Source organism: Tasmannia lanceolata, unplaced genomic scaffold, assembly GCF_043159265.1.
Source record: "Tasmannia lanceolata isolate RefF3 unplaced genomic scaffold, GAP_Taslan_0.1 ptg000015l, whole genome shotgun sequence".
Lineage (NCBI taxonomy): Eukaryota > Viridiplantae > Streptophyta > Magnoliopsida > Canellales > Winteraceae > Tasmannia > Tasmannia lanceolata.
This window is the reverse complement of record NW_027518692.1, coordinates 38068010-38089545: the sequence shown is the minus strand read 5'-3', so window position 1 is coordinate 38089545 and position 21536 is coordinate 38068010. Positions and strand designations below refer to the sequence as shown.

General features: G+C 37.9%; 2 protein-coding genes across 2 annotated transcripts; one reads left to right on the top strand and one right to left on the bottom strand.

The window, feature by feature from the left end:
• The first annotated feature begins 849 nt into the window (after positions 1-849).
• Positions 850-2261, top strand: LOC143847106 (TLC domain-containing protein At5g14285-like). The gene has a single exon (XM_077355792.1). It carries the CDS (start codon positions 1357-1359, stop codon positions 2098-2100), a length of 744 nt encoding a protein of 247 aa, XP_077211907.1. The 5' UTR covers positions 850-1356; the 3' UTR covers positions 2101-2261.
• Positions 2262-9207: 6946 nt separating this feature from the next.
• LOC143847105 (lysine histidine transporter 1-like) lies at positions 9208-16295 on the bottom strand. The gene is made up of 8 exons (XM_077355791.1): positions 16072-16295; positions 13587-13744; positions 12217-12600; positions 10971-11364; positions 10757-10862; positions 10516-10607; positions 9722-9790; positions 9208-9617 (listed from the first exon to the last, which is right to left on the bottom strand). Exons 1-8 carry the CDS (start codon positions 16123-16125, stop codon positions 9519-9521), a joined length of 1356 nt encoding a protein of 451 aa, XP_077211906.1. The 5' UTR covers positions 16126-16295; the 3' UTR covers positions 9208-9518.
• Positions 16296-21536: the final 5241 nt, after the last annotated feature.

The window sequence follows — 21536 nt, the reverse complement described above, 5'->3', positions numbered from 1 at the left end:
TCTCAACCCTAACCCAACCAAGCTAACCCGAAATCGAGTCAGGTTGGTTCGGGTACACCTTTGGCCAACAAAAAATACAATAACCCAAATAAAATCAAGATAAAATTAGAGGATGGAGGTCAAGTTTGGGTCGGTTAGGATTGCCAAGGCTTCAACCCTAACTCAACCGGAGCCAAAATTGGGCGGGTTGAGCCCGACCCAAGTTGCACCCTTGGATTGGAGGGTACCTTGGGGATTATTATCCTCGAATATTATAATTCCTGTTAATCATGTACCAGCATAACACAAGTTCGTACTCGAAATCCCTCTATTCTTGCCTCTTCCCATCCTTTTCAATCCTTTTTTTGAAGCTCTAAAAATTAGGGTTGCAACTCAGGTCGGGTTGAGGGCAACCCTAAGTCAACCCGAGATAGCATCCCTCAACCCTAACCTGACCCAACCCGAACCTCGGGTTGAGGATGGTCAACCCTAACCCAACCCTCCTCCAAATCGGGTTGGGTTGAGTCAGGTTGGGTTCGGGTTGAGTTGGGTTTATCTACGGCCAAACAAAAAAATACAAGAAAGAAAAACATAATCCTGAGAAAATAATGATAAACTTAGAGGACGAAGGTCAGATCGGGTTCGGGTCGGATCGGGTTGCCTAGCCTCAACCCTAACCCCACCCCTCCCGAATTTAAATTGGGTTGGCTTTTCCCAACCCAACCCAACCCAAGCCAAAAGTCGGGTTGAACCCGTTGGGGTTGGGTTGAGCCCGACCCAAGTTGCACCCGTACTAAAAATTTCTCACATGGTGCCCTACTCTCCCGAGATCTCCGTCCATCTCTGGTAACTTTTCTCAATACTCTCTTCCTTTTCTACCCCTCATCGAAACCATAACCCTAGCTTTTCGAGCTCTACTAAATCAAATCCTTTCAAAGTTTCCCTACTTTTTTGTTTCTTTCTATCGGAGGGATTTTTCTGTTGGTTTCGAAAATCGGAGAAATTGGTACTGGTTTGCTCTTTACAAACTCTATAATTCTGATGAAAACTGAGATTTTCTTTGTTATGGAGTCTTGAAGTTTAAAGATTATGCATTGTTGGAAAAATTCAGTTTTTGAAATCTTTTCTTGCCCTAAAATTTGCAGTTTAAACCAATTGCCTTTTCTATCTTCTCTGTAAACCCTTACCTTCTGGCATTTAAGACCCTAACCGGTTATCTTTAGGCCATTTTGAACCCTAACCGATTATCTTCATACAAAACCCTAATTTCTGAATTCTGTACTTCGCTACTAGTTTCTCACTGAATATATAGTTCGAAATTCTCTCTCTTGCATTGGATTTTTCCTTTTAGGTAAATCTCAGCATTCCAAATTCTCCATGGAAACTCTATTCCCTTCAAACTCATGGCTCCCTCTCTTTTTCTCTGCATTCATTCTCATTTATCTCATTGGTTACTTTGTCGTTTTTCGCAATTGGAGCCCAAAACACCGCCCAGAAGCTTCAAGCTGCTTCATCTCATTAGCCCATGGAACACCCGCGGCTTTAATGGCTATCTTTGCCATTGTAGCCCAACCTAATCATGGTTTTGCTTCTCCAAACACTGATTTTCAAAACATGGTCCTTGATTTCAGCATTGCCTACTTCTTTGTTGATCTCCTCCATTATATCTTCTTCTTTCCCAGTGATTTCCTCTTCATTGGCCATCACTTAGCAACATTGTTCGTGTTTGTTACTTGTCGTTACCTTGTTTTCCATGGTGCTTTCGCTATTCTTGTCCTTCTTGTACTTGCTGAGGTTACTAGTTTCTGCCAGAACACATGGACTCTCGCCAACAGCCGGAGAGCTGACTCGCCTGTTGCTGCTAAATTGTATGAATTCTTATCTCCTCCCTTTTATGCATTTTATACTATTGTTAGAGGGGTTGCTGGGCCTCTTTTCGTTTATAAGATGGGGGCTTTTTATTTGAGTGGAGTGGCAGACAATGTGATTCCCAAGTGGGTTTGGATTTCATGGATGGTTGTGGTTGTATCGGCGATTTCAGTTAGCATTTTGTGGATTTCGAACCTTTGGTTGGAGTTATATAAAGAGAGGATTGGGAGGCTGAAGCAGAAAGGAAGATGAGTGATCCAGCATCTCTGTTTCTGTTGTGCTGAAGATGTTCAATATTCAATTTGGGCCTCTAATGGAAAAAAATGTTTAATCAGAATTGGCTTTCTCTATGTTTGGGGCAATCAAATTTTGCAATTAATTATTTGGTATAAAACTGGCATTTTCTTCTGGCATTGGTTCTGATTGTTTGGTCAGTTTTTTTGGGTTGACTTTGACCTTTAATAAGAATTGCATTTCTACTCTGGTTTGGGGTTTCCTTTTTTTAGTTCACATCATCTATTATTTTTTGGTGTTTCCTTGTTAGGTTTTCACCACAGAGCTTTAAGTGTTGCCCTTGCTTCCACTCTTGCATTTGCTTCGTTAAAAATTATTTTGGTCACGGGCCTAACCTCTCCCATGTTGCCTTTATTCACAACAAAATATTTCTTAAAGCTCAGCAAGCATAGTAGTAGCATACAGAAAATAAGAGAAGATCAGAACGAAGACTGGTAATTCACAAGTTGTGCTTTCCACTATGAAAGCGAGTTTGTTTTCTTTTAACAAATACTTGCATTTTTTTTTTGCAAATACATGGAAATTTGTTATATTTATCTTTATCTGTGGCCATCACCCTTTTCAAAAAAATTCTTTATCTGTGCATCTAATGGCTAGGATTAATTGTTGCATGACCATTTACATGACACACCTTAAAACATATAATTTCCTAGGTTGAGCCAGCTTCACCTAATGTACTTTACTTCTTCATCGTGCTTTATTCAGTGGGGAATGTGATTGACCTCTTCCTCTTCAAAAGAGGAGTGGGCTATAACTTAGTGCTATTCCTCAATGCCGTCTTTAAATGATACTGGATTGCTGTGAAAATGTCACAAACTTGATAATGGGTAGGCCCTTTTCAGTGGAAGTTATTGTTTGATCCTTTTGTCTTATCAGGAACAAAGTCACTGCTGCCCCATTAAATCTTCTCATGGCTCCTGTTTCATTGCATAGAAGAGAACATTGTGCTTTGGCACTGTATAAAAGATGGGATTCAATTGGTTTAGGGTAGTACATGGGATATTGTTGTTCTTGGAGAGAGTGTTTTCATAAACCTCTAGCTTCCTTTATATACAAATTGGGATGATCTGTGACGTATTTTCTCCCATTTGCTAGAGGGCTCCTATCATTTGAAGAAATTTGATAGCACAAGAACTTCATAAAGATAAAAGAAAATGCTCTCAAATAAGGTACACAATCTACATGTTAGATAGGATTGGCCAACTCATTAACAAGTAAAGCACTAGGCTTAGTTAGCTGTTAGTATTTGTGCATTTGAAAAGCAATAGGATTGGCCAACTCCATATTGGGAAATTATTATTTTTAGATATTTTCGCCATCGATACTCATGAACGTAGACTCTTTAAGGGCAAATTGGGTCTCTCGTTAGTCGTACCCAAGGGATGGATACAATGCTTGCTGAAAACACAATAGGAGAGCATGTTTTATTATTTTGGCCATAACATATTGAATTTGATTCTCATGATTTGTGTTAGCTATAAATGATCACAAGGATTGAGGCTGGACAGCTCAGATTGCAAGGTTTCCATCTGTGAGATGACTGCTTAAGTAGCATGAGGAATTTGGTCTTGAGAGATGGGTCTTCTCAGTATAAACTAGGGTGTATATCTTCATACATTGATCTCCTCAACTAAGTTGCTTTGCTTCGCAAACATGGGGGATTTTTTGGAGTTTTTGGTGGGTTCTTTGAAGGCTTTGATTCATTACAAGTTTGGTCCCAAATGATGATAGATCACAAAAGTTTTAGGTCTCCAAACTTATAAAATTTTAAGGCCACAAATTACCAACATGGGCTTTCTAGGGTTTCTGTCATTCATTAGAAGTTTGGTCCTACCATTCAAAATAAAAATAAATAAAATAGAAGTTTGGTCCTAAATGACAGGGGTGATCATAATGTTTTAGCTCTCCATACTTGTAAAATTTTTAAGGCCACAGCTTACCAACATGGGATTGCAAGATTTCTGTTAATGCCCTTTATTATGGGATTATGAAATGATCATATTTGATGTTGATCCGGCCACTGCTTGATTTGGTTTTATCAAGGAGTTTCTAATCTATTATGTAAATAAATTTACTTTGGAAAGATTTTCTAGAAGTGTTCTTTATATCATATTAGATCTGATCAGATCAAATATGATGGGATTGCCCACATCTTGAGCACAGGAGGAGGTTGGCTAAAACAATGGCGGATGCTCTGGCAAAGGAAGGGGTATCTTTGCCGGAGAATCGTGATGCGTCCGAATTACAGGGTTTTTTGTGAAGTTCTATGCCTCGGTCGTGTACTATCCTGGTTTTATAAGATTATAGGAGGGGGACCGCTTGTCCCTTAAATCTTGTAACCTCTGGAGTTTGTTACGGAATAAAATTGCTACTTTTCAAAAAAAAATAAAAAATCATGGGATTGCTTACATCGTTTTGTCAGTGTTCGGTCCTCTATAGAGCATGTAAAGAGATGAGAAGTGGTCTAGAAGTAGTTCACTTTGGTTGGATTGCATACAAACATAGTTACCCAACGGGCAAGGGCCTTGCATGTGATGAGGCACTAACTTTACTTATGAGAATTTCCTAGGTAATCCCTTGATATTCAAATGGTTCCACCTACTAGCACACGTGCGTGAGAGAGAGAGAGAGAGCATCCCCTCGAATCTCTACATTGGCCTTTTCGTGCTCATTAGAATAGTTTCCCACTTTATTCATTAGTACTAGGCATATAGGATAGCTTAGTCATTTGCCTTTTCTCTTGTACTTTAAATGTCATTATTAACTTTAAGGGTAGTTTAGGCAATTTGTATTGCTTTTGTCCTTTTATGTCAAGCCTAGAGGTACTTTAGTCATTCTTGTAATTGGGAAGCCTATAAAAGACTATTTTCTCACCAAATTGTAATTAGCTTTGCGATTTCAGAAATTGAAATTTGAATTTGAGCTTACTATTAGATCTAGATCTAAGGCTTGGAGTTTTGGAGGGAATCCTATTGCAAAAGAGGGTTTCTATACGAAATTTCATTCAAGATCAGGGAATTCTAGTTTGATTTGCAAGCTTTTCTCCTTGTTCTTCATCTCTTTCCCTTGTAAATTAAGGCTTTGCATTTGATTTGAAAGCTTCCAACACCTCATCGCTGGATCATCACCACTTGTGTTGAAGAAATCACTAAAGGACTCTTGAAAGAAGCAGATCTTTTCAGAATTGCGCCTCTAATTCAAGCCACTGGAAATCTTGCAAATTGCTTGAGTTTATGACAAATCTTATCTCCAATTACTACTTCAGTAAGTTACTTCCAGTATCTATGATTTTGCTCTTCAATTTGGTAAAATCCCAAGGAAGGTTGGACGATTTGTGGAAAACATCTCTGTGATATTCTCTAAGAGGCCTTCAAAGAACAGAACAAAAACAGCATCTGTCCCATAGAAATGTAACAATCTTCAAGTGAGTAATGATAGCTGGTGGTTTTCCCATCTCCGGAAGCTCAAATATCTTTTTGGACAATCGGCTTCTAAGTGTACACTTGCAGGTTCTCAAGACGACTGAATTCTAGCTTGTCAAGTTCATTCAAGTAAAGGTCCTTGTAAGTGACCTTCGATAATCTGAATCAAGAAAATCAACTAGCCTCCCTTGGTGAATTGCTACCTCCCTCTCTGTAATCGAGCATTACATGTAGCATGAGCAGAATGCTGCTCAATTAATGGATGGACTGTTGGTGGTAATAAAAGAGGCACCTCAGAAAACTTTCCATTGGGCTGCCTCAGACTTGAATTCTCCAAAGGAGTTGCTACTTAAGTCCTCCAAGAAAGATGAAGATACCTCTCCCTTGACTTGGAAGGGTTATACCTTAAATTTGAGAAGGAAGCAAACTCAACTAACAGTTCATATGCAATAGTTCAGTGGCTTGAGCCTATTGACTCACTATACCACTATTACCACCACTATTATCTACTTTTTGATACATCTCGGTGACTTAACATCCAGCCCCTGCAAATATACTGCCTCAAAAGTGGTATGAGAGCGAGCTCACGAGGCTTCTTACTCTTGTGGATCCGGGAGTGATTTTTGTAGGGAGTATTTGCGGGGTTGTTTGAGAAAGAGCTTTAGTGTGGATTACTTTTCAGCTAGTTGTTTGATTTCTGCATGTGGATTGGTTGGTTAGTTGTTAGCCTATTACACAAAATGCAGCTATGAGTTGTCGGAGATTGATTTCAGCACTGTTATTTGTCTTTGTTGCAATTGTTGGTTGTTGGTTGATGTTGGCTGCTCTAGCTTGTGTTAGATAGAGATTTCTGCTTGTGGTTTTTGCCTTTGTGCCGTATATGACTTCAATTTCATGTCCGCTCCTTGTTTCATGTTCATTGGCTAGTAGTGGTGCAACTCGGTTCGGGTTGAGGCCAACCCGACCTGACCCGTGGAGCCATTTTTGCTCAAACCGAACCTGACCCGACTTGTTCCAACCCGATTTCAACCCTACCCAATCCGAGGAACCCTTTTTTACAACCCAAACCCGACCCGACCCGAGTTCCAACCTGACCCAACCCGACTTTTTAAGCTTACCAAAAACTAAAAATAATGATAAAAAATGTCAGGTTTCGTTCGGGTCAGGTTGCCCAAACCCTCAACCCAAGCCTGACATGAACTCAAACCAGGGTAGGAAAACCCAACCCGAGCACGACCTCAACCAACCCGAATTTTTTTCAGGTTGAACCCGACCTGAGTTGCACCCCTATCAGCTAGTATTGATATTTGTTTGAGGTGGCTCCACCGTTTGTGCCCCACTTTAAGGGATTTAATCACTGCGACGATTATGGCACGGCTTGTTTACAGTGGATCAATGCACTAGAGGCATACCGCCCATATTATTGTTATGCCCCACTTTAAGGGATTTAATCACTACGACGATTATGGCATGACTTGTTTACAGTGGATCAATGCAGTAGAGGCATACCGCCCATATTATTGTTATGATCATTGAGAGCTATCATTCGTCGATTCAGAGAGTCTGTTGTACGAGATGCTAGATCCTTTTGGTTATGCATGTTGGGTGAGCGTCGAGACTCAGTTGATCCTTGTTTTAGTCAATAGGAGGAGATAAGAGTTGAGTTCATGGGAGCCTATGGTCCCGTGGCATATCAGCGGTATTGACAGAGGTTGATGTGTCAAGAGGCGGTATTGACAGAGGTTGATGCGTAAGGAGGCAGCTCGTCGCGAGTTTGTTTCCGACCATGGAGCAACAACGAAGAAGCTAGAACTCATGATGAGTCAGTTTGCTTCCCAGTGGAGTCTATTAGCTACGTCTTCTCTTTCTTCTCCAGGTGATGAGATTAGTTCTCAAGAAAGGGAGGAAGAAGCCATGACTGACATTGATGACTTGCATGATGAGCTGGGTGAGCAGTACATACAGATAGAGAAGCCACAAACACAGATTAACAGAATTTTTTGCAAGAGGAGACCTCTAGTTTGCAAGGGTAAGTTATAATTTGTAAGTTTTTGCAAGAGGAGACCTCTAGTTTTTGTGACAGAATACCTCTTAGATGCAAAAGGAGAGCAGTACGTACAGATAGAGAAGCCACAAACACAGATTAACAGAAATTAAGTGAATCTGAAATGGCAAAACCTAGAAGTACCTGCGTCCCAAAATCAAGATATCTGGACATAGGAATTGGTCTGTATCTTGATTTTGGAGACAACAGAGTTTTCTCTGCATCTGAGACATGAATAATCATTAAAATCTATATTATTGTGGTATTATTTATTAATATTGTTAAAGTATAAAAGATTAAATAACGCCTCCTCCAGCAGCTTAAAGTATAAAAGATTAAATAATGCATTCTCCAGCAGCTTAAAGTATAAAAGATTAAATAACGCATTCTCCAGCAGCTTATGCTTTTGGAGTAACTGGTTGTTTCAAATGGTATAAGCGCAAATGGCTGGGTTCAAACCTCCTTGATAGCAAAATCCACATGCAATGGCTATAAACCCAAAAGACGGGCAACATGTGCCATGCCACATGTAGGCCAACCCTAAAAAAGATGGGCCACGCGTGGGGGGGGGGTGTTAAAGTATAAAAGATTAAATAATGCCTTCTCCAACAGCTTAAGCTTTTGGAGTAACTGGTTGGAGTAACTGGTTGTTTCACAATTATTTTACATGGATGATGAAACATTCGATTTCAAAACTTTGAAATCCGAAGATTCTTCACATATAACACGGTTAGGAGGGTTTGAATCTAGCAGGTTATAGAAGGTTATGAAAATAGAAACTAGACATCTTTTTAGGCCAAATTTGTTGTTTTAACTTCCTCTTGTTTTGTTATGATTGAATCAACTATCATGGTTATCTCAAATTAGCGTTCACACTTACTATTACAGGAAGGAAAAAGAAAGAATGAAAAAATGTGCTGTTAGGGAGAACATTACATTGAAAAGATCATATCATTTCCCACAAGGATTCTGTAAACGCATAGGTCCATTTTTTTTCATCTAAGTGTAACAAAGCACATAGATTTCAGTTTTATGTTGAAGTTACAAATTTTTATTGTCTTCTGTTTCTGGTAGTTAATCTTAGAAATTGTTAGCTAAATATAGAGAATTCTATGTACCCTCGAGAAATCCTAGGTGGAAAGTTTATGAAATCTGTATCGTAAAAAATTCATAAGTGACAAATGGATGTGAGAAATGGGTTCATAAAACATTTCATTTTACGAAATTTGTTACAGAGATCACCGAGATCCATGAAAGACCACCGAATTCATAACTTCTAGCTTTCGTAAACTTGGAATGTAAATTTAAAGCCATTTCTGTCAGACATGAGGATTAGACATTTTTGTGTCCTCTCCCAAAGCTAGAAGTTTCCATCTGACCTTAAATTTGTATAGTTACAGTCCTACTTCATTAGGGAAAAGTCTTTCTTCTTACCATCTTTTTCTTGATTTGATCAATTGGTTTTACTTTTGGGGAGTCCAATAGTTTTCTGTAAACAGTTTCTGGACATATAGAACCCTGTAATCGCATTGAAATATTCATAAGGAAACTGTGAAATGCTAAATGCTAGGCTTTCGAACAATATTTGCACACAAGAAAGGCCGAGTAATAATTATCTATATTGATGGTGATAAAAGAAATACATAGCCACAGACAAACATAAAGGCGCATGTATTTATTAAAGGGAAACAAATAAAATGAGAGATGTCCTTTAGCTGGTCCTCCATTTTTTTAAAGCTGAAATTTCCTTTCTTAATCAACCCATACGCCCGGACTCCATGAACAAACCAAGGAACTTCCACCGACATACAGATGATTTTGAGCAGAAGCTTTAGCATTGGCATCGTCATCACAGCCTTCTGATAGGAATAAACTTTATACCAATTGACAGCTATTAAGTCTTCAAAAGATCATGAGTAAAAAGTGTAAGTTTTGGCTTGAACAATGATCTGCCTTAATCCGCCAATGGGTGATAGAATCATAAGCAAAAGCCCCAGTACGATGCAAATCTGATGTTTATAAACAGACTAAGATTAGCTCAACATTCTAAAATTACATTAACAAAGAAAAGGAGAACGAATAAACTTCAAGGGAAAGTTTTAAGTTGACATACCCAATTTGTAATCCAAGATAAGCTATACTTTTTAGGCTTGTAGATAGCAAGCCACATGACGCAAGGGAGCTGTGACAAAAGAAATTTAATAGTAAGATATTAGTGCAGAGATGAGTGTAGAGGATATGCGAGTGCTTAGATGGATGTGCGGTCACACAAAGTTAGATAGAATTAAAAATGAAGACATCTGTAAAAATGTGTAAAAAGGTGGGGGTGGCACCAATTGAGGAGAAGATGAGAGAGCACTGCTGAAGATGGTTTGGGCATATCCAACGTAAGCCTTCAGATGATCCAGTGAGAAGAAGTGACTCGTGCGAAGTTGATGGAGTAAAAAGAGGAAGAGGCAAACCGAAAACAACTTGGTTAGAAACAACGAGGAAAGACTTGATGGCTAGGAACATAACAGAGAACATGGCCTTGGATAGGAGAGAATGGAAGAAAATGATCCATGTAGACGAACCCAACTAGTGTCGGGATTAGACTTAGTCAATTTGAGCCGGGTAGATTCTTTCACCTTCTTCATGAAAATTTTCTATAGGATTCATTAGCCGACCCAACTAGTTTGGGACAAAGGCTTAGTTGAGCTGAGTTGAGATATTAGTGCAGAGTGCACTGGAAAGGCTAAGTGGCTAACTGTATTTTTTTCGGGCGTTTGGGGAGTCTTTCATCCTTGCACTTCAAGTAATAAATATATAGGAATTCTCTTTGCTCTTATATTGTCAAATGTCAACAACATGGAGAAGAAAACTTTGGGTTCTTCTAACTGAGAAGAAAAAGCATGGTATGGGACTTACAAAGTATGTTGTTGGTGCAAATGCGAATCCTCCGAAGAATCCAAGAAGCCCTCCAAAGAAGGGGAAGGTCATACCAATAAACATTGTAAATGCTGCACCCAAAGAATGCAAAAAGATATTAAATAAGGTAACCTTACTGCTTATAAAAACATTCAAAACAGATCAATCAAAGGGAAAGGAAGGTAACCTTACTGCTTATAAAAATATTCAAAACAGATCAATCGAAGGGAAAGGAAATTACCAACATATAAAGAGCGTGCAATTAAGCGCAGAGTAAGACCAGGTGGGAAATGAAGCTTCTTCACCAGCACAGTTTCCATCATATCAAACACGGGCATGGCATAAATCTGCATCCATTCAAATAGGGAAAAAGTCAGATAAAAAAATCTCTAGTACTACTCCAAGGGAAACACAAGAAGAAAAGGGAGAACGAAAAATGGGAGTAGAAATATAACCTGATAACTTCCAATAACATGAATAACAACCATCATGTTAGCTAGTGCAATTAGCCATTTTGGTTTCTGTAGAGAGAGTAGAATGTTGTCTTCAACTGCGTTTCCAAAGGCCCAATATCCAACTAATGCAACAGGGAAGTAGCAGAGAGCAACAATGATGTAGGCCACAAGCACACCCTTCCACATGGGCTTCTTAGATGGATTCTCCGGTGTAGAAGGGATAGTTGCTTGAATTTCTAAAACCACATTGTGCCCGGCATATGCAAAAGCGACATCTCCCAGTGCGCTAAAGAAACTTAAAACGGTCCCTCCGGTGGTTGAAGATTTGTAGCCGTATTCCACATTAGGTTGCTTTCCTTTATCGACAGAAGCTCCCCAAGCAATAGTAGAGTAGCTGAATAAAACAGTCACAAGAAATAGCGGAACAGATGAAAATGATTATCTGATAATTCAAGGACATTAATATATAATTGAATGTGCTATCATGCCATTTCATTTCTTATTCTCCACTAAACAAATAAAATTAAACCATGGTTTCCAGAGTGATAAACGGTGTGAGAAGCGAGGGCTCAGAAAAGGAAAAATGTTGGAAGTGAAAAGCTCTAAAGAAAGTAAAAGGAAAATGTTTGAGAAGCATCATTGAAATTCAACAAGAAACATGTAAGAAGCCTCATTGGAAGTGAACAAGAAGTACATAGAAAGAGAAGGATTGCAGTAGGTTAAGATGGTAAGGATTACAAGTTGAAAATAAGACACCGTGACTCATTAGAATTATAAGTTTAGGAATGTATAATTTCATATGATTTATTCATTTATATCTCTTAGTGTAAAGTTTTTGGAAAAAGATGCACATAATTTTATTTGAAACTTAAGATGATTATTTCAAGTTTTAAATGCTCTCTCTCTCTCTCTCTCGTTTGAATATGCTCCTTCAGCATTATCAAAATGAGAAAATATTCTTTTGGGAAGAAATAATCACCTAAATATGAAGTGTACTCTTAATTAAGATGGAACGTGTAGGAAGCATTGGGAAGCATGGTTCTCCTAAATTTGGAAAGTAAGAACTTAGCTTCTGAAGCAAGTTTCCGGGGAAACAAGCTTCCCATCCAACTAGGAAGTTTCCGGTAACTATGAATTAAACCACACACACACATATAATCATTGTGAATTGGAACAATGAATATGAGTTATGATATATCAAAATTCAAGGCCTAATGAGAGGAAGAAAGAAAGAATAAAAGATTACCTGAGGGACATTACTGCAGCAGCCAAGGAGACTCCAGAAATGGAGTTGAAATTGGGCAACTGAGAAAGAACAAAGTGCGCAGAGCCAAAGATCATGATAAAATACGTTAACTTGATACTTTTACAGTCAGAGCAAACTGTGTCATGGAATTTCTTCAGTGATTTTCCACCAGTGACCATGTAGACGATGTCTACGCCCACTTCACATATCAGTTGTTGGGGTACAACAATATATAGTCCAAGCTTCTCGCCAAATGCGTGCTGACCCAACTCGTGATATCGATCAAAACGTTTCCCGGGCACCATCTCGTGCATCTGAACCATTTGCCAGAGAGTGTACAAGGTGATAACCCATGACAGAATAAGCACTGCAATACCAGGACCCCTGAAAAATAATAACACCCAATTTCGCGTCAATTTCTGAACAGATTTTGAAAAACTGAGATATGGCTTACATACCGAGATGTAAGTTGCAGAATGTCTCATGATTCTAAAACACATGAATAATATTAAATTATCTACTGACAATTGGAAACCCGATATCATATTATTAACAGTTCTAAATGTAAATCATGGAAATACAATTAATAAGTTTGATTTTATAAACAATACAATCACAAATCCCTTTTTAAAAGGTAAAGCACTAACAGAAAGCTGACTCAAATCAAATTTACAACCTATTCAGAAATAACTCCAAATCCATTTTGTAGAAGTTTGAATACCCAATTGCAGAATAGTCTTGGTACAATTCAATAAACAAGAAATACTACCCCTTTTTCTGGAAGTTAAAAGTAATACTGCCAAACTGTAAAATAAAAGAACTGCTAAAGAAAAACAGAGCAACCTAAAAAACTATCTCAAGTCTCAACTATAACATTAAAAGGTAAAGTTGTGTTAAGACCCCCAATTTCAAAACAATATCAAGTCCATTCCTTCAAAAGATTCTCAATACCATGTAACTAGTAGTTGAAACACCAAATTACAATCCAAAAACTTGACATTAATTTACAGAATCATTTTGAAAAAACTTCAAGTATCACTTCTCTACTGAAAATTAAGACTACCCAATTGCAAATCACTATCAATTCTATTGAGAACAAGGTTTAAAAACTAGGACTAGCCAATTGTAAAATGGGATCTACTACTCACTAAGAACACCCAATTGCAAAACAGTCTCTTCTACACCATAAAGTAAGAAAATAAATGTCATAGTCAGAGCTCAAAGGGTAAACCACCCAGATTTCCAATCAAAGATATATGATCTAAAAAACATCAAACTACCAGAAATCAAAATACAGTCACTGACAAAAACAAAACCCAGGAACCAAATATCAACTAATTTCCATTTTCTTCATTTGAGAGCATACATACCATCCAAGCTCTGACATAGCATAAGGCAGGCTTAGAACTCCTGCTCCAACCATGGCAGTTACATTGTGGAAAGCTGAGTACCACCATTTTGCATTCCGAGAAGACGTGATCGGAAGCCATTCGTCAATTGCCTTTTGCTCATCCGTTCGCTCGTCGACCTGCCGACGAGAACCCACGTGGAATAATTAGTCCCACAACCAACAAATGAAACACTGAATTTTATAGACAAGTTGAAACCCACCAAAATTCAACTAGTAATATAACAACCCCTTGTCTGAAAATTGTTATGTAATGAGAGGATGAGTAGGATTGAGAGTAGAAATGGCAAGTTTATTTAATGAGGATAGAGTTCAAAGGCAGGAATGAAACAATTTTTTTTTCTTTCTTTCTGTTACGAAAATTTGACTCTCTTTAATGAATCTCATGTTTTGGGAGCATGTGAACGTACCCAAGTGGTAAGAGACAGCTAAGTTGCTGGCTTAAAAAGGAAGGTTTAGCTAAGTTGCTGGCTTAAAAAGGAAGGTTTAGCTAAGTTGCTGGCTTAAAAAGGAAGGTTTTGGTTTTCTTTCTTTCTTTTTTTATGGGTTTTGAGAGGGTGTTTAAAAGAAGAGAGCTTTTAATAATTCCCAATGGGCTATGAGTTTCAACTTTCAACAGCCCATAAAATAAGTTTGACCTACAAAATTAAAGCAAGGAAATGGATATAGGAGATTGAAAGAAAGAAAAGGGTGTATCTATCAAAAGTAGGGTGGAGTTAGAAGGGGCCTACTAGCTCTGTGCATTAAGGGATACCGACAGACACCCATAATTTTAGGCATTGGCACCATGTGAGTTTGTTTTATCTTATTCTAATTTTCTTTTGACGTAACAAGGGTATCAAACAAAATTAGATAATGGGACAGTCCTTTGAAGAAATATCTATGAAGCACATCCCTAGGGAATAGTCCAGCCCTAAAAATTGGCGTGGGGATACCCTATGTCATTAAAGTGTAGAACAATAATACTAGGTCCAATCTTTCTAAGTTGGCCACAGGGCACTTGTGGGCTTTGGTGGTGGCCCACTAGATCAACGATCCTGATTGCCATATACACATGCAAAACTCTACTCGCTTACAATTCCTTTAATTGTACAGAAAAGAAAGAAGAAGAAAACAGCAAAAGAGGAAAAGCAGGAGGACAGAACTGAGTTTGTAGAAAGAACAAAATTAAGAGCCTAAAATCAACCCAACTCCATTTTCTAGAAAAAAGCATCTCTTTTTTAAGACCCAAAAAAAAACAAAGCAGAGAATTGGAAAGAAAGAGATAAAAAGAAGGGTTAGGTTTGGGAACGGACTCATAAGTCAACACGTGATCGGGCTCAAAGTCAACACGTGATCGAGATTTTCTTTGAAATAGGGAAATGATATCGTCACCTCCTTTTCTTCCCCAGGCCAATCCCTCTAGTGTATTTATTTACGACTCCTCTTTCTAGTTTCTACACGACAAGGTGTCAATTTTGGCTTGGGCTCATAAGCTCGCTTGAGCTCGGCTCGGAAAAAGCTCCGCTCAAATCCTTAACGAGCCAGCTGGCCAGGCTCGTTAAGCTTCACGAGCTGAGCCTGAGCTAGGCTAGGCTCGGCTAGTTAAGAATTTAATATATTTAAATGTATATATTATAAATTAATATATACACTGAAAGGGTTGTCCAGAGAGTGAAAGGGGGGGGCAAAATATGTCGCTTCTTTTTTGGAATCCCATTTGTTACTTGGACAACACCCGTAGTGTAAAAAGAGTAGTCAAATTACACTAGATAGGGCTGTCCAGGAAGATGAGGGGTGTGAACTTAATATAATCCGACCTTGATAAGGCTCGTGAGCCTGGCTGAGCCTAGCCGAGCTTTTTGAGCTTAACGAGGCTCGTTTACACCCCTCATCTACAAGGGGTGGCACAGGAAGAAAATGGGGTCATAAATACAATAAAGAGGGTTGGCCCGGGGAAGACAAGGGGCGAATATATCATTTCCCCATGAAATAACATGATTTTGAATATTCTAATAACAAAAATCAAAATAACCCAAAAAATATGAGCAAAAGGAAGAAGAAGAGGGAGAGGAAACAGCATAGTGGAATTGTGTGCAACTCCGAAAGAAAAAAATTAAAAGTTTTAAAATCAACCAAATTTCCATCTCAACAAAATCATTGCAGTCTAGAACAAATACCCAACACAGAAAAAGATAAAAAAAAAATAAAAAAAAAAGAAACCAAGTCTTCTTATCTCCTTGGAGATAAAAGCCCAAAACTAATAGAAGAAAACAAAATACAACAAAACAGAGGGAAGTGGAGAAAGGTAGAAATCAAGACATAAATAAATCGAGAGAGAGAGAGAGAGAGAGCCCAATCTAGAAGAAAATCAGAGCTCACTCCCAATATTCATTCCATATTTTTCCAAACTCTGGTGTGCTTTTAGAGACAAGAAGATACCATATCAATGAAAAAAATGTCCTTACCTTGTTGGTTGGGACATAAGAGTCCTCACTGAAATCAGGGGCTTGGGTTCCCATGTCTGAAGAGAAAATTGAAGAGACAAAGAAAAGAGAAGAGGAAAGAGGTGATTTGAAGGGGAAGAAAGAAGAGAGGTGTGTATAGAAAACATCGATAGAGGTGTGTATTTAAAGAAGAATTCTCTTGGGGTTCTGAGACTCCAATTTCTCTTTGAAGGGGACGTTTTGTTTGACCACCTAAATCTTCTCATAACATTAAAGGTGTTCTTGCTTGGCTGGAGCACATGAGAAAATTCTAGTGAGGAAAGCCTTGTTTTGCCGGCAAAATAAAATATCAGAGTAGCCCCTGGTTTTGTTAGAAATTACGCAAAAATAGCACTCTTTTGATTTGTACGGTATCGATTGAATTTGATATTGACACTCCTTTGTCAGACATTTCTAATTAATTGTTCATTGTTTTTTACGATTCAACGAATTCGTACACAGCTGTTCACGGACAATAGAAAAAGGACGATCTACAGAGGACTGCAACCCTCTGTAGATCGGAGGGTTAGGATCAACCCATGCAAATTATTTTTGGGTACATTCTATTTAGGCTGTAGCCCATCTAGTGGACATTTTGGATCATCCTATACTGTGGGCCATACTGTACTTTTAATAAAGTGAGAGTGCCCTCATCAAAATACCGCAGTGCTTATAATATTTCCCTAAAGTAAAAAGAGAGTGTAGATATCATTTTTCCTATGTAATATGAAGACTAAAAATAACATAAAAAGTTGGATTGAATTGAGATAGATGGGCCATGGGTACTGATGTTTTTTTTACGGTGTGTGTGGTGTGGGTGAAGTAACGATGTTTCTGCAAAAAGTACAGTGGGTGAACTCCACTTCATCTGAATCGTTCATTTGTTGCCCCAAAACGTAGATAGATCATCTCCATAAGATGATTCTAACACTCCCATCTATAGAGGTTTCTACAATGCGCCCTCTATAGATTAAAGGGTTAGGACAGGCTAATAAATGAACACTTTGATCATCTTATGAGTGCGCCCCACTCTACTTTTTTGAAATATACTGCACTTCACCAGCATATGACATATTTTTTCTATTTGTAATGGTACTGAACAAATTGCCAAACTCTCTCTCTCTAAAAGAAAATACATCCAAAATGGGTCTCGATTCTTAAAATAAAAAAGAGAAAGTGAAAATATTAAATTACCCTTATATAAGTGTTAATTTTTCATATCAATGCCATTGCTACTAATTAAGGTAGTCACCGGACATTATGGCATCAAGTCGTGGAAAAGTAGCCTGCTGGGCGGTGCCGAAAAAGCATATAAAAAATATGAGGAATGCTAGATACATTGGCGCCCTTGCAAAAAAGGGAACAAAGGGTGCCCAAATTGGTCAGATTCCATATAAGATGGTACAGAAAATTACAATCACAACCGTCTTAAATGGAATCTGACCTATGGGGCTCCCTTTGCTCCCTTTTTTGCATGGTCGCCTGTGAATCTAGCATCCCTAAAAAAATATTCATTAGATTTTGGATGGGTTTTCCAATGTTTGATGAACCACCTTTTGCCCTCCAATCTATAGAAGGTTAGGATCAACTCTCTAACAATAAGAGCGGAGGGTTAGGATCAACCTATGAAAATGATTTTTGAGGCACAACCTATTTAGGATGTGGCCCATCTAATGGACGGTGTGGACCATCCTATGGTGCGGACCATACCGTACTTTTAATAAAGTAAGGAGTGCCCTCATCAAAATACAGTAGTGCTGATAACATTTCCCTATATCAATATCAATATTAAGTTAGGGGTCACCCATATCAATGTATCAATATTAAGTTAGTGGTCACCCATCAATGAGACAAATGTGAGACGATTCCATTCAGATTAAAAGAAAGAATGATTTAGTTAGATCATTAAAAAACCCTAATTGGCCATTTGTATACAAGGATTTTAATAACCTAGGATTGAAAAATCCTATATTTTGCAAGCTTAAACCTGGATTTTATAAGCTAAAACATGGATAGTACATTTTCAGATTTGTAAAATCCAGGTTTTAGGTTATAAAATCCAAGTTTTAGCTTGAAAAATCCAGGATTATAAAATCCATGTTTCTGAACCGGGTATAAAGATTATTGAGAAGTAGAAATCTTGAAAGAAGAACTAAAATAACTCCACGTATACAAGTGGGTAAATGCATGTGATTTTGGACCGTCCATGTGGTGACCCCACCATGTGTAATTCACAATAAGAAAATCACATTGCCGAGACAAATCTCGATAACGATTTAATGAAGCGGGCCATGCTCTGCATTTAAATGGGAAAATATTGTATCTAATTGGCAAGGTGAAATAAAAATTGATTATTATGATTTTTTGGTCGAGATTAATCCATGGTGGGGCCCTCTTGGTCGGCTGTCCGCTTCACATTACGGGGCAACATGTATGTGGCATATGTTTTCCCATCAATTTTTTTGGACAGAAACCGCGTGAAGCCGGTATCTTTCAGAAAGTACTGTGGGGCCCACTTCAAAGAATGATCCAAACCGTTCATTTTTTGGGAATTACGCGGGTTAAAAAATGAAAACAAGCTCTGTCGGGCCCGTTATCAAAACATGGGCGAACTAACCTTGTTTTCAGATCCAACCATCAAGCCTTGCTTACGGTTCTGCCAAGAAAATCTGAACCATTCGTTTTTAATTGTTAGTTCTTTGGTATTTGTATAAACATATGTGGATCACATTACACCCAAAATTTTAATAATTTCACAAGTTCCCCTTGCCTTTTCTCTTTTTTTTAGTAGATGAGTTGCAATTGAACCTCCCACCTCTAGGTTGCAAAACAAAGGCTTATCTTTTCTTTTTTAATTGACTTCAGGGAGCTTTTTCGGAGCTATAATAACCCCTTTTTGGTAGGTAAGTTGGGATCAAACCTGCGACCTTAAGGTTGAGAAACCATCGAGCTACAGGCCCAACCCCTCAGCTGTAATAACCTTTGACAGCAGTTTAGATAATAAAGGACAAGATGAGTTAGTGCAATTATCAAAATATGGTGGTCTTTTTTAAGATGAAGTGTGAAGATTAAACTCTCTTAAGACTTAAGGCAATGGCTGTTCCCAATGACGTAGACGATGGGATCCACATCAATTCACGAGACTCATTGCTTCCTTCAAACGAGAACATACATTCTACTCTTCTTTTTCTGTTATACAATGGAGGTCATTGTCCCTATAACAAAGGTACCCAACAAATTGATGTCTCTTTACTCTACACGCAGCAAAAAGTGAAATTGTCTTTCTAACGCGATTTAGCTACTTAATCCCCCTGTTCTAAGAAAAAACCGGCACATGGAATCTGCGCCAAATTTGAAAATACTACTAAATAAATAAACTAGTTTTTCTTGAGTTGGACACATTTGAATTGGGCATATACTAACCAAATTTGAAAATACTACTAAATAATTTTTACATTTGGAGAAAGAGATGTTTGTACTTCATTTCACAGAAAGGACAGAAGATTCCTGTGTAAACCGCGTATAGGTCACAATGAGATGCGGGTCTTGTTGCCTTCTCGGAATGTAGAAAAAATAGGAAACAAAAATTATTTTATTCTAATAAATGCAAATTCAGTTGCTTCTCGTGGTCTTGATTTCTCAATTGCATTTAGGGCAATGCATGATAACCTCACACCATTATTGCACAAAATCTGTTTGTCTTTTCTTTTTTAATCGGCTTCAGAGAGTTTTTTTGGGAATTGTTATCACACCCTTATTTTGATAATTGCACAAATCAGTTTGTCTTTTCTTTTTCAACCGGCTTCAGAGAGCTTTTTGGGAACTGTTGTCACACCCCTTAATTTTGATAATTGCAAAAAATCAGTTTCTCTTTTCTTTTGTAATCAGCTTCAGAGAGCTTTTTGGGAACTGTGATAACCTTGTACAGCATTTTTTTGGTAGTTAAGCTGGGATTGAACAGCCGACCTCTAGGTTGAAGAGCAAAGCATTTACCATTGAGCTAGAGGCTCAATCCCATAACCTTTGACAACTGTTTAAATTATAAAAGACGAGTTAGTGCAATTATCAAAACAACATGATAGTGCCAACATTAGTAGACTGTGTCAGTGTGTGTGTATTTGAAATAAGACAATGCAAAATGTATTTCAAAACAATCGCGATCACCATAGGGACTGATATCCACACTGTTGGTGCTTGTGTAGATCTTAATCTCACACAAAAATATGGGACACACCCTTGGTTGGCTTTCCTTTCACACACTATAACAGTGATGTAGAACATTTTCCTTCTCTCTTCTCTCTCTAATAGAAAAACTATACTTTTTCTTCTCTCTTTTCAGGCTAGCCAAGAGTCTCTTCATTATTTTTGGAATCACCCTTAATGAGAGAACTAAAGGTATTCAACTAAAAATAAGAAAACCAAAGAGCCATCATAAATGGAATACAAAGAGTCACCAAGAAAGGCCCACTCTTTTGTCCTTTTGTGCATGACTTTTGAAGTACCAAGGAATATGAAAAGCAACCTTAAAGCCTTAGCCCTAATTATGGAATATTTGAAACTTTTTTAATAAAAAATCCAACACGCGCTACTATATATAGATATGAGAGCTGCTAGCAAAAGACAAGAAAGAGTAGCGTATACATTGGGGCGAAAAAACGGGGGACCATATAACTTTGACAGTGTGAAAATAAGCCGCGTATAAGTCTTCGCTTTTAGAAAAAAATGGCTAAAATATGTCTTGGAAATTTCCGATGATACAATACGATGAAACTCACTATTTTTATGATAGGATGCGAACAAAGCTGGCTAGATTTCTTTACCTAGACGTCAGAGAGGAGAGTCCATCCGGCAAAAGGTGGTCACCTGGCCGTGGAAAGATGGATTTAAAATCCAATGTTGTATTTGGATCCATTGATATGGTGACATGTAACGGGTTTTGTAGAATGATATTTCTTTGAAAATTAATTTGAATCTCATATGAGGATATTATTTTCATTGTATTCATCCATTTCATTTGCCAAAACATTTGAAAGTATTTTCCTTATAATAATGGCATTACTAAATTTGCTTTACATTGTCACGATTGAATGTTGATAGCATCTTGAGTATTGTAAATTTGTAATAGCAGTGAGAAGCCAATTAAAAAAATGTACAATAAAGTGATTGGTGCCATTATTAAAATATGGTAGCGCAGCATGATGGCACTACCACGCTTTGATAATATTTAAACAGCTCTCAAAAGTTATTGAAGACAGCTAAGTTTGTTAAATTAATAACATGGTAGTGCAAATATCATTGGCCCAATCTCGATAACCTAACATATCAAGCATGGCCATTTAATTTTGCCAATACTTACCCAACCCTTAATACAACTCAGATAAAAATAAGACCTGTTTAATAGACAAGAAGGCTTTTGAAATTTTTTCAAAGGTGAAGGGCAAAAACTA

Coding starts and splice junctions, on each gene's coding strand:
- LOC143847106 (XM_077355792.1), top strand. CDS start 1,357: ATGGAAACTCTATTCCCTTCAAACTCATGGCTCCCTCTCTTTTTCTCT.
- LOC143847105 (XM_077355791.1), bottom strand. CDS start 16,125: ATGGGAACCCAAGCCCCTGATTTCAGTGAGGACTCTTATGTCCCAACC. Junction 13,745..16,071: donor CTTATGTCCCAACCAACAAG/GTAAGGACATTT, acceptor TCTCGTCGGCAG/GTCGACGAGCGAACGGATGA. Junction 9,618..9,721: donor TATCTTGGATTACAAATTGG/GTATGTCAACTT, acceptor TATAAACATCAG/ATTTGCATCGTACTGGGGCT.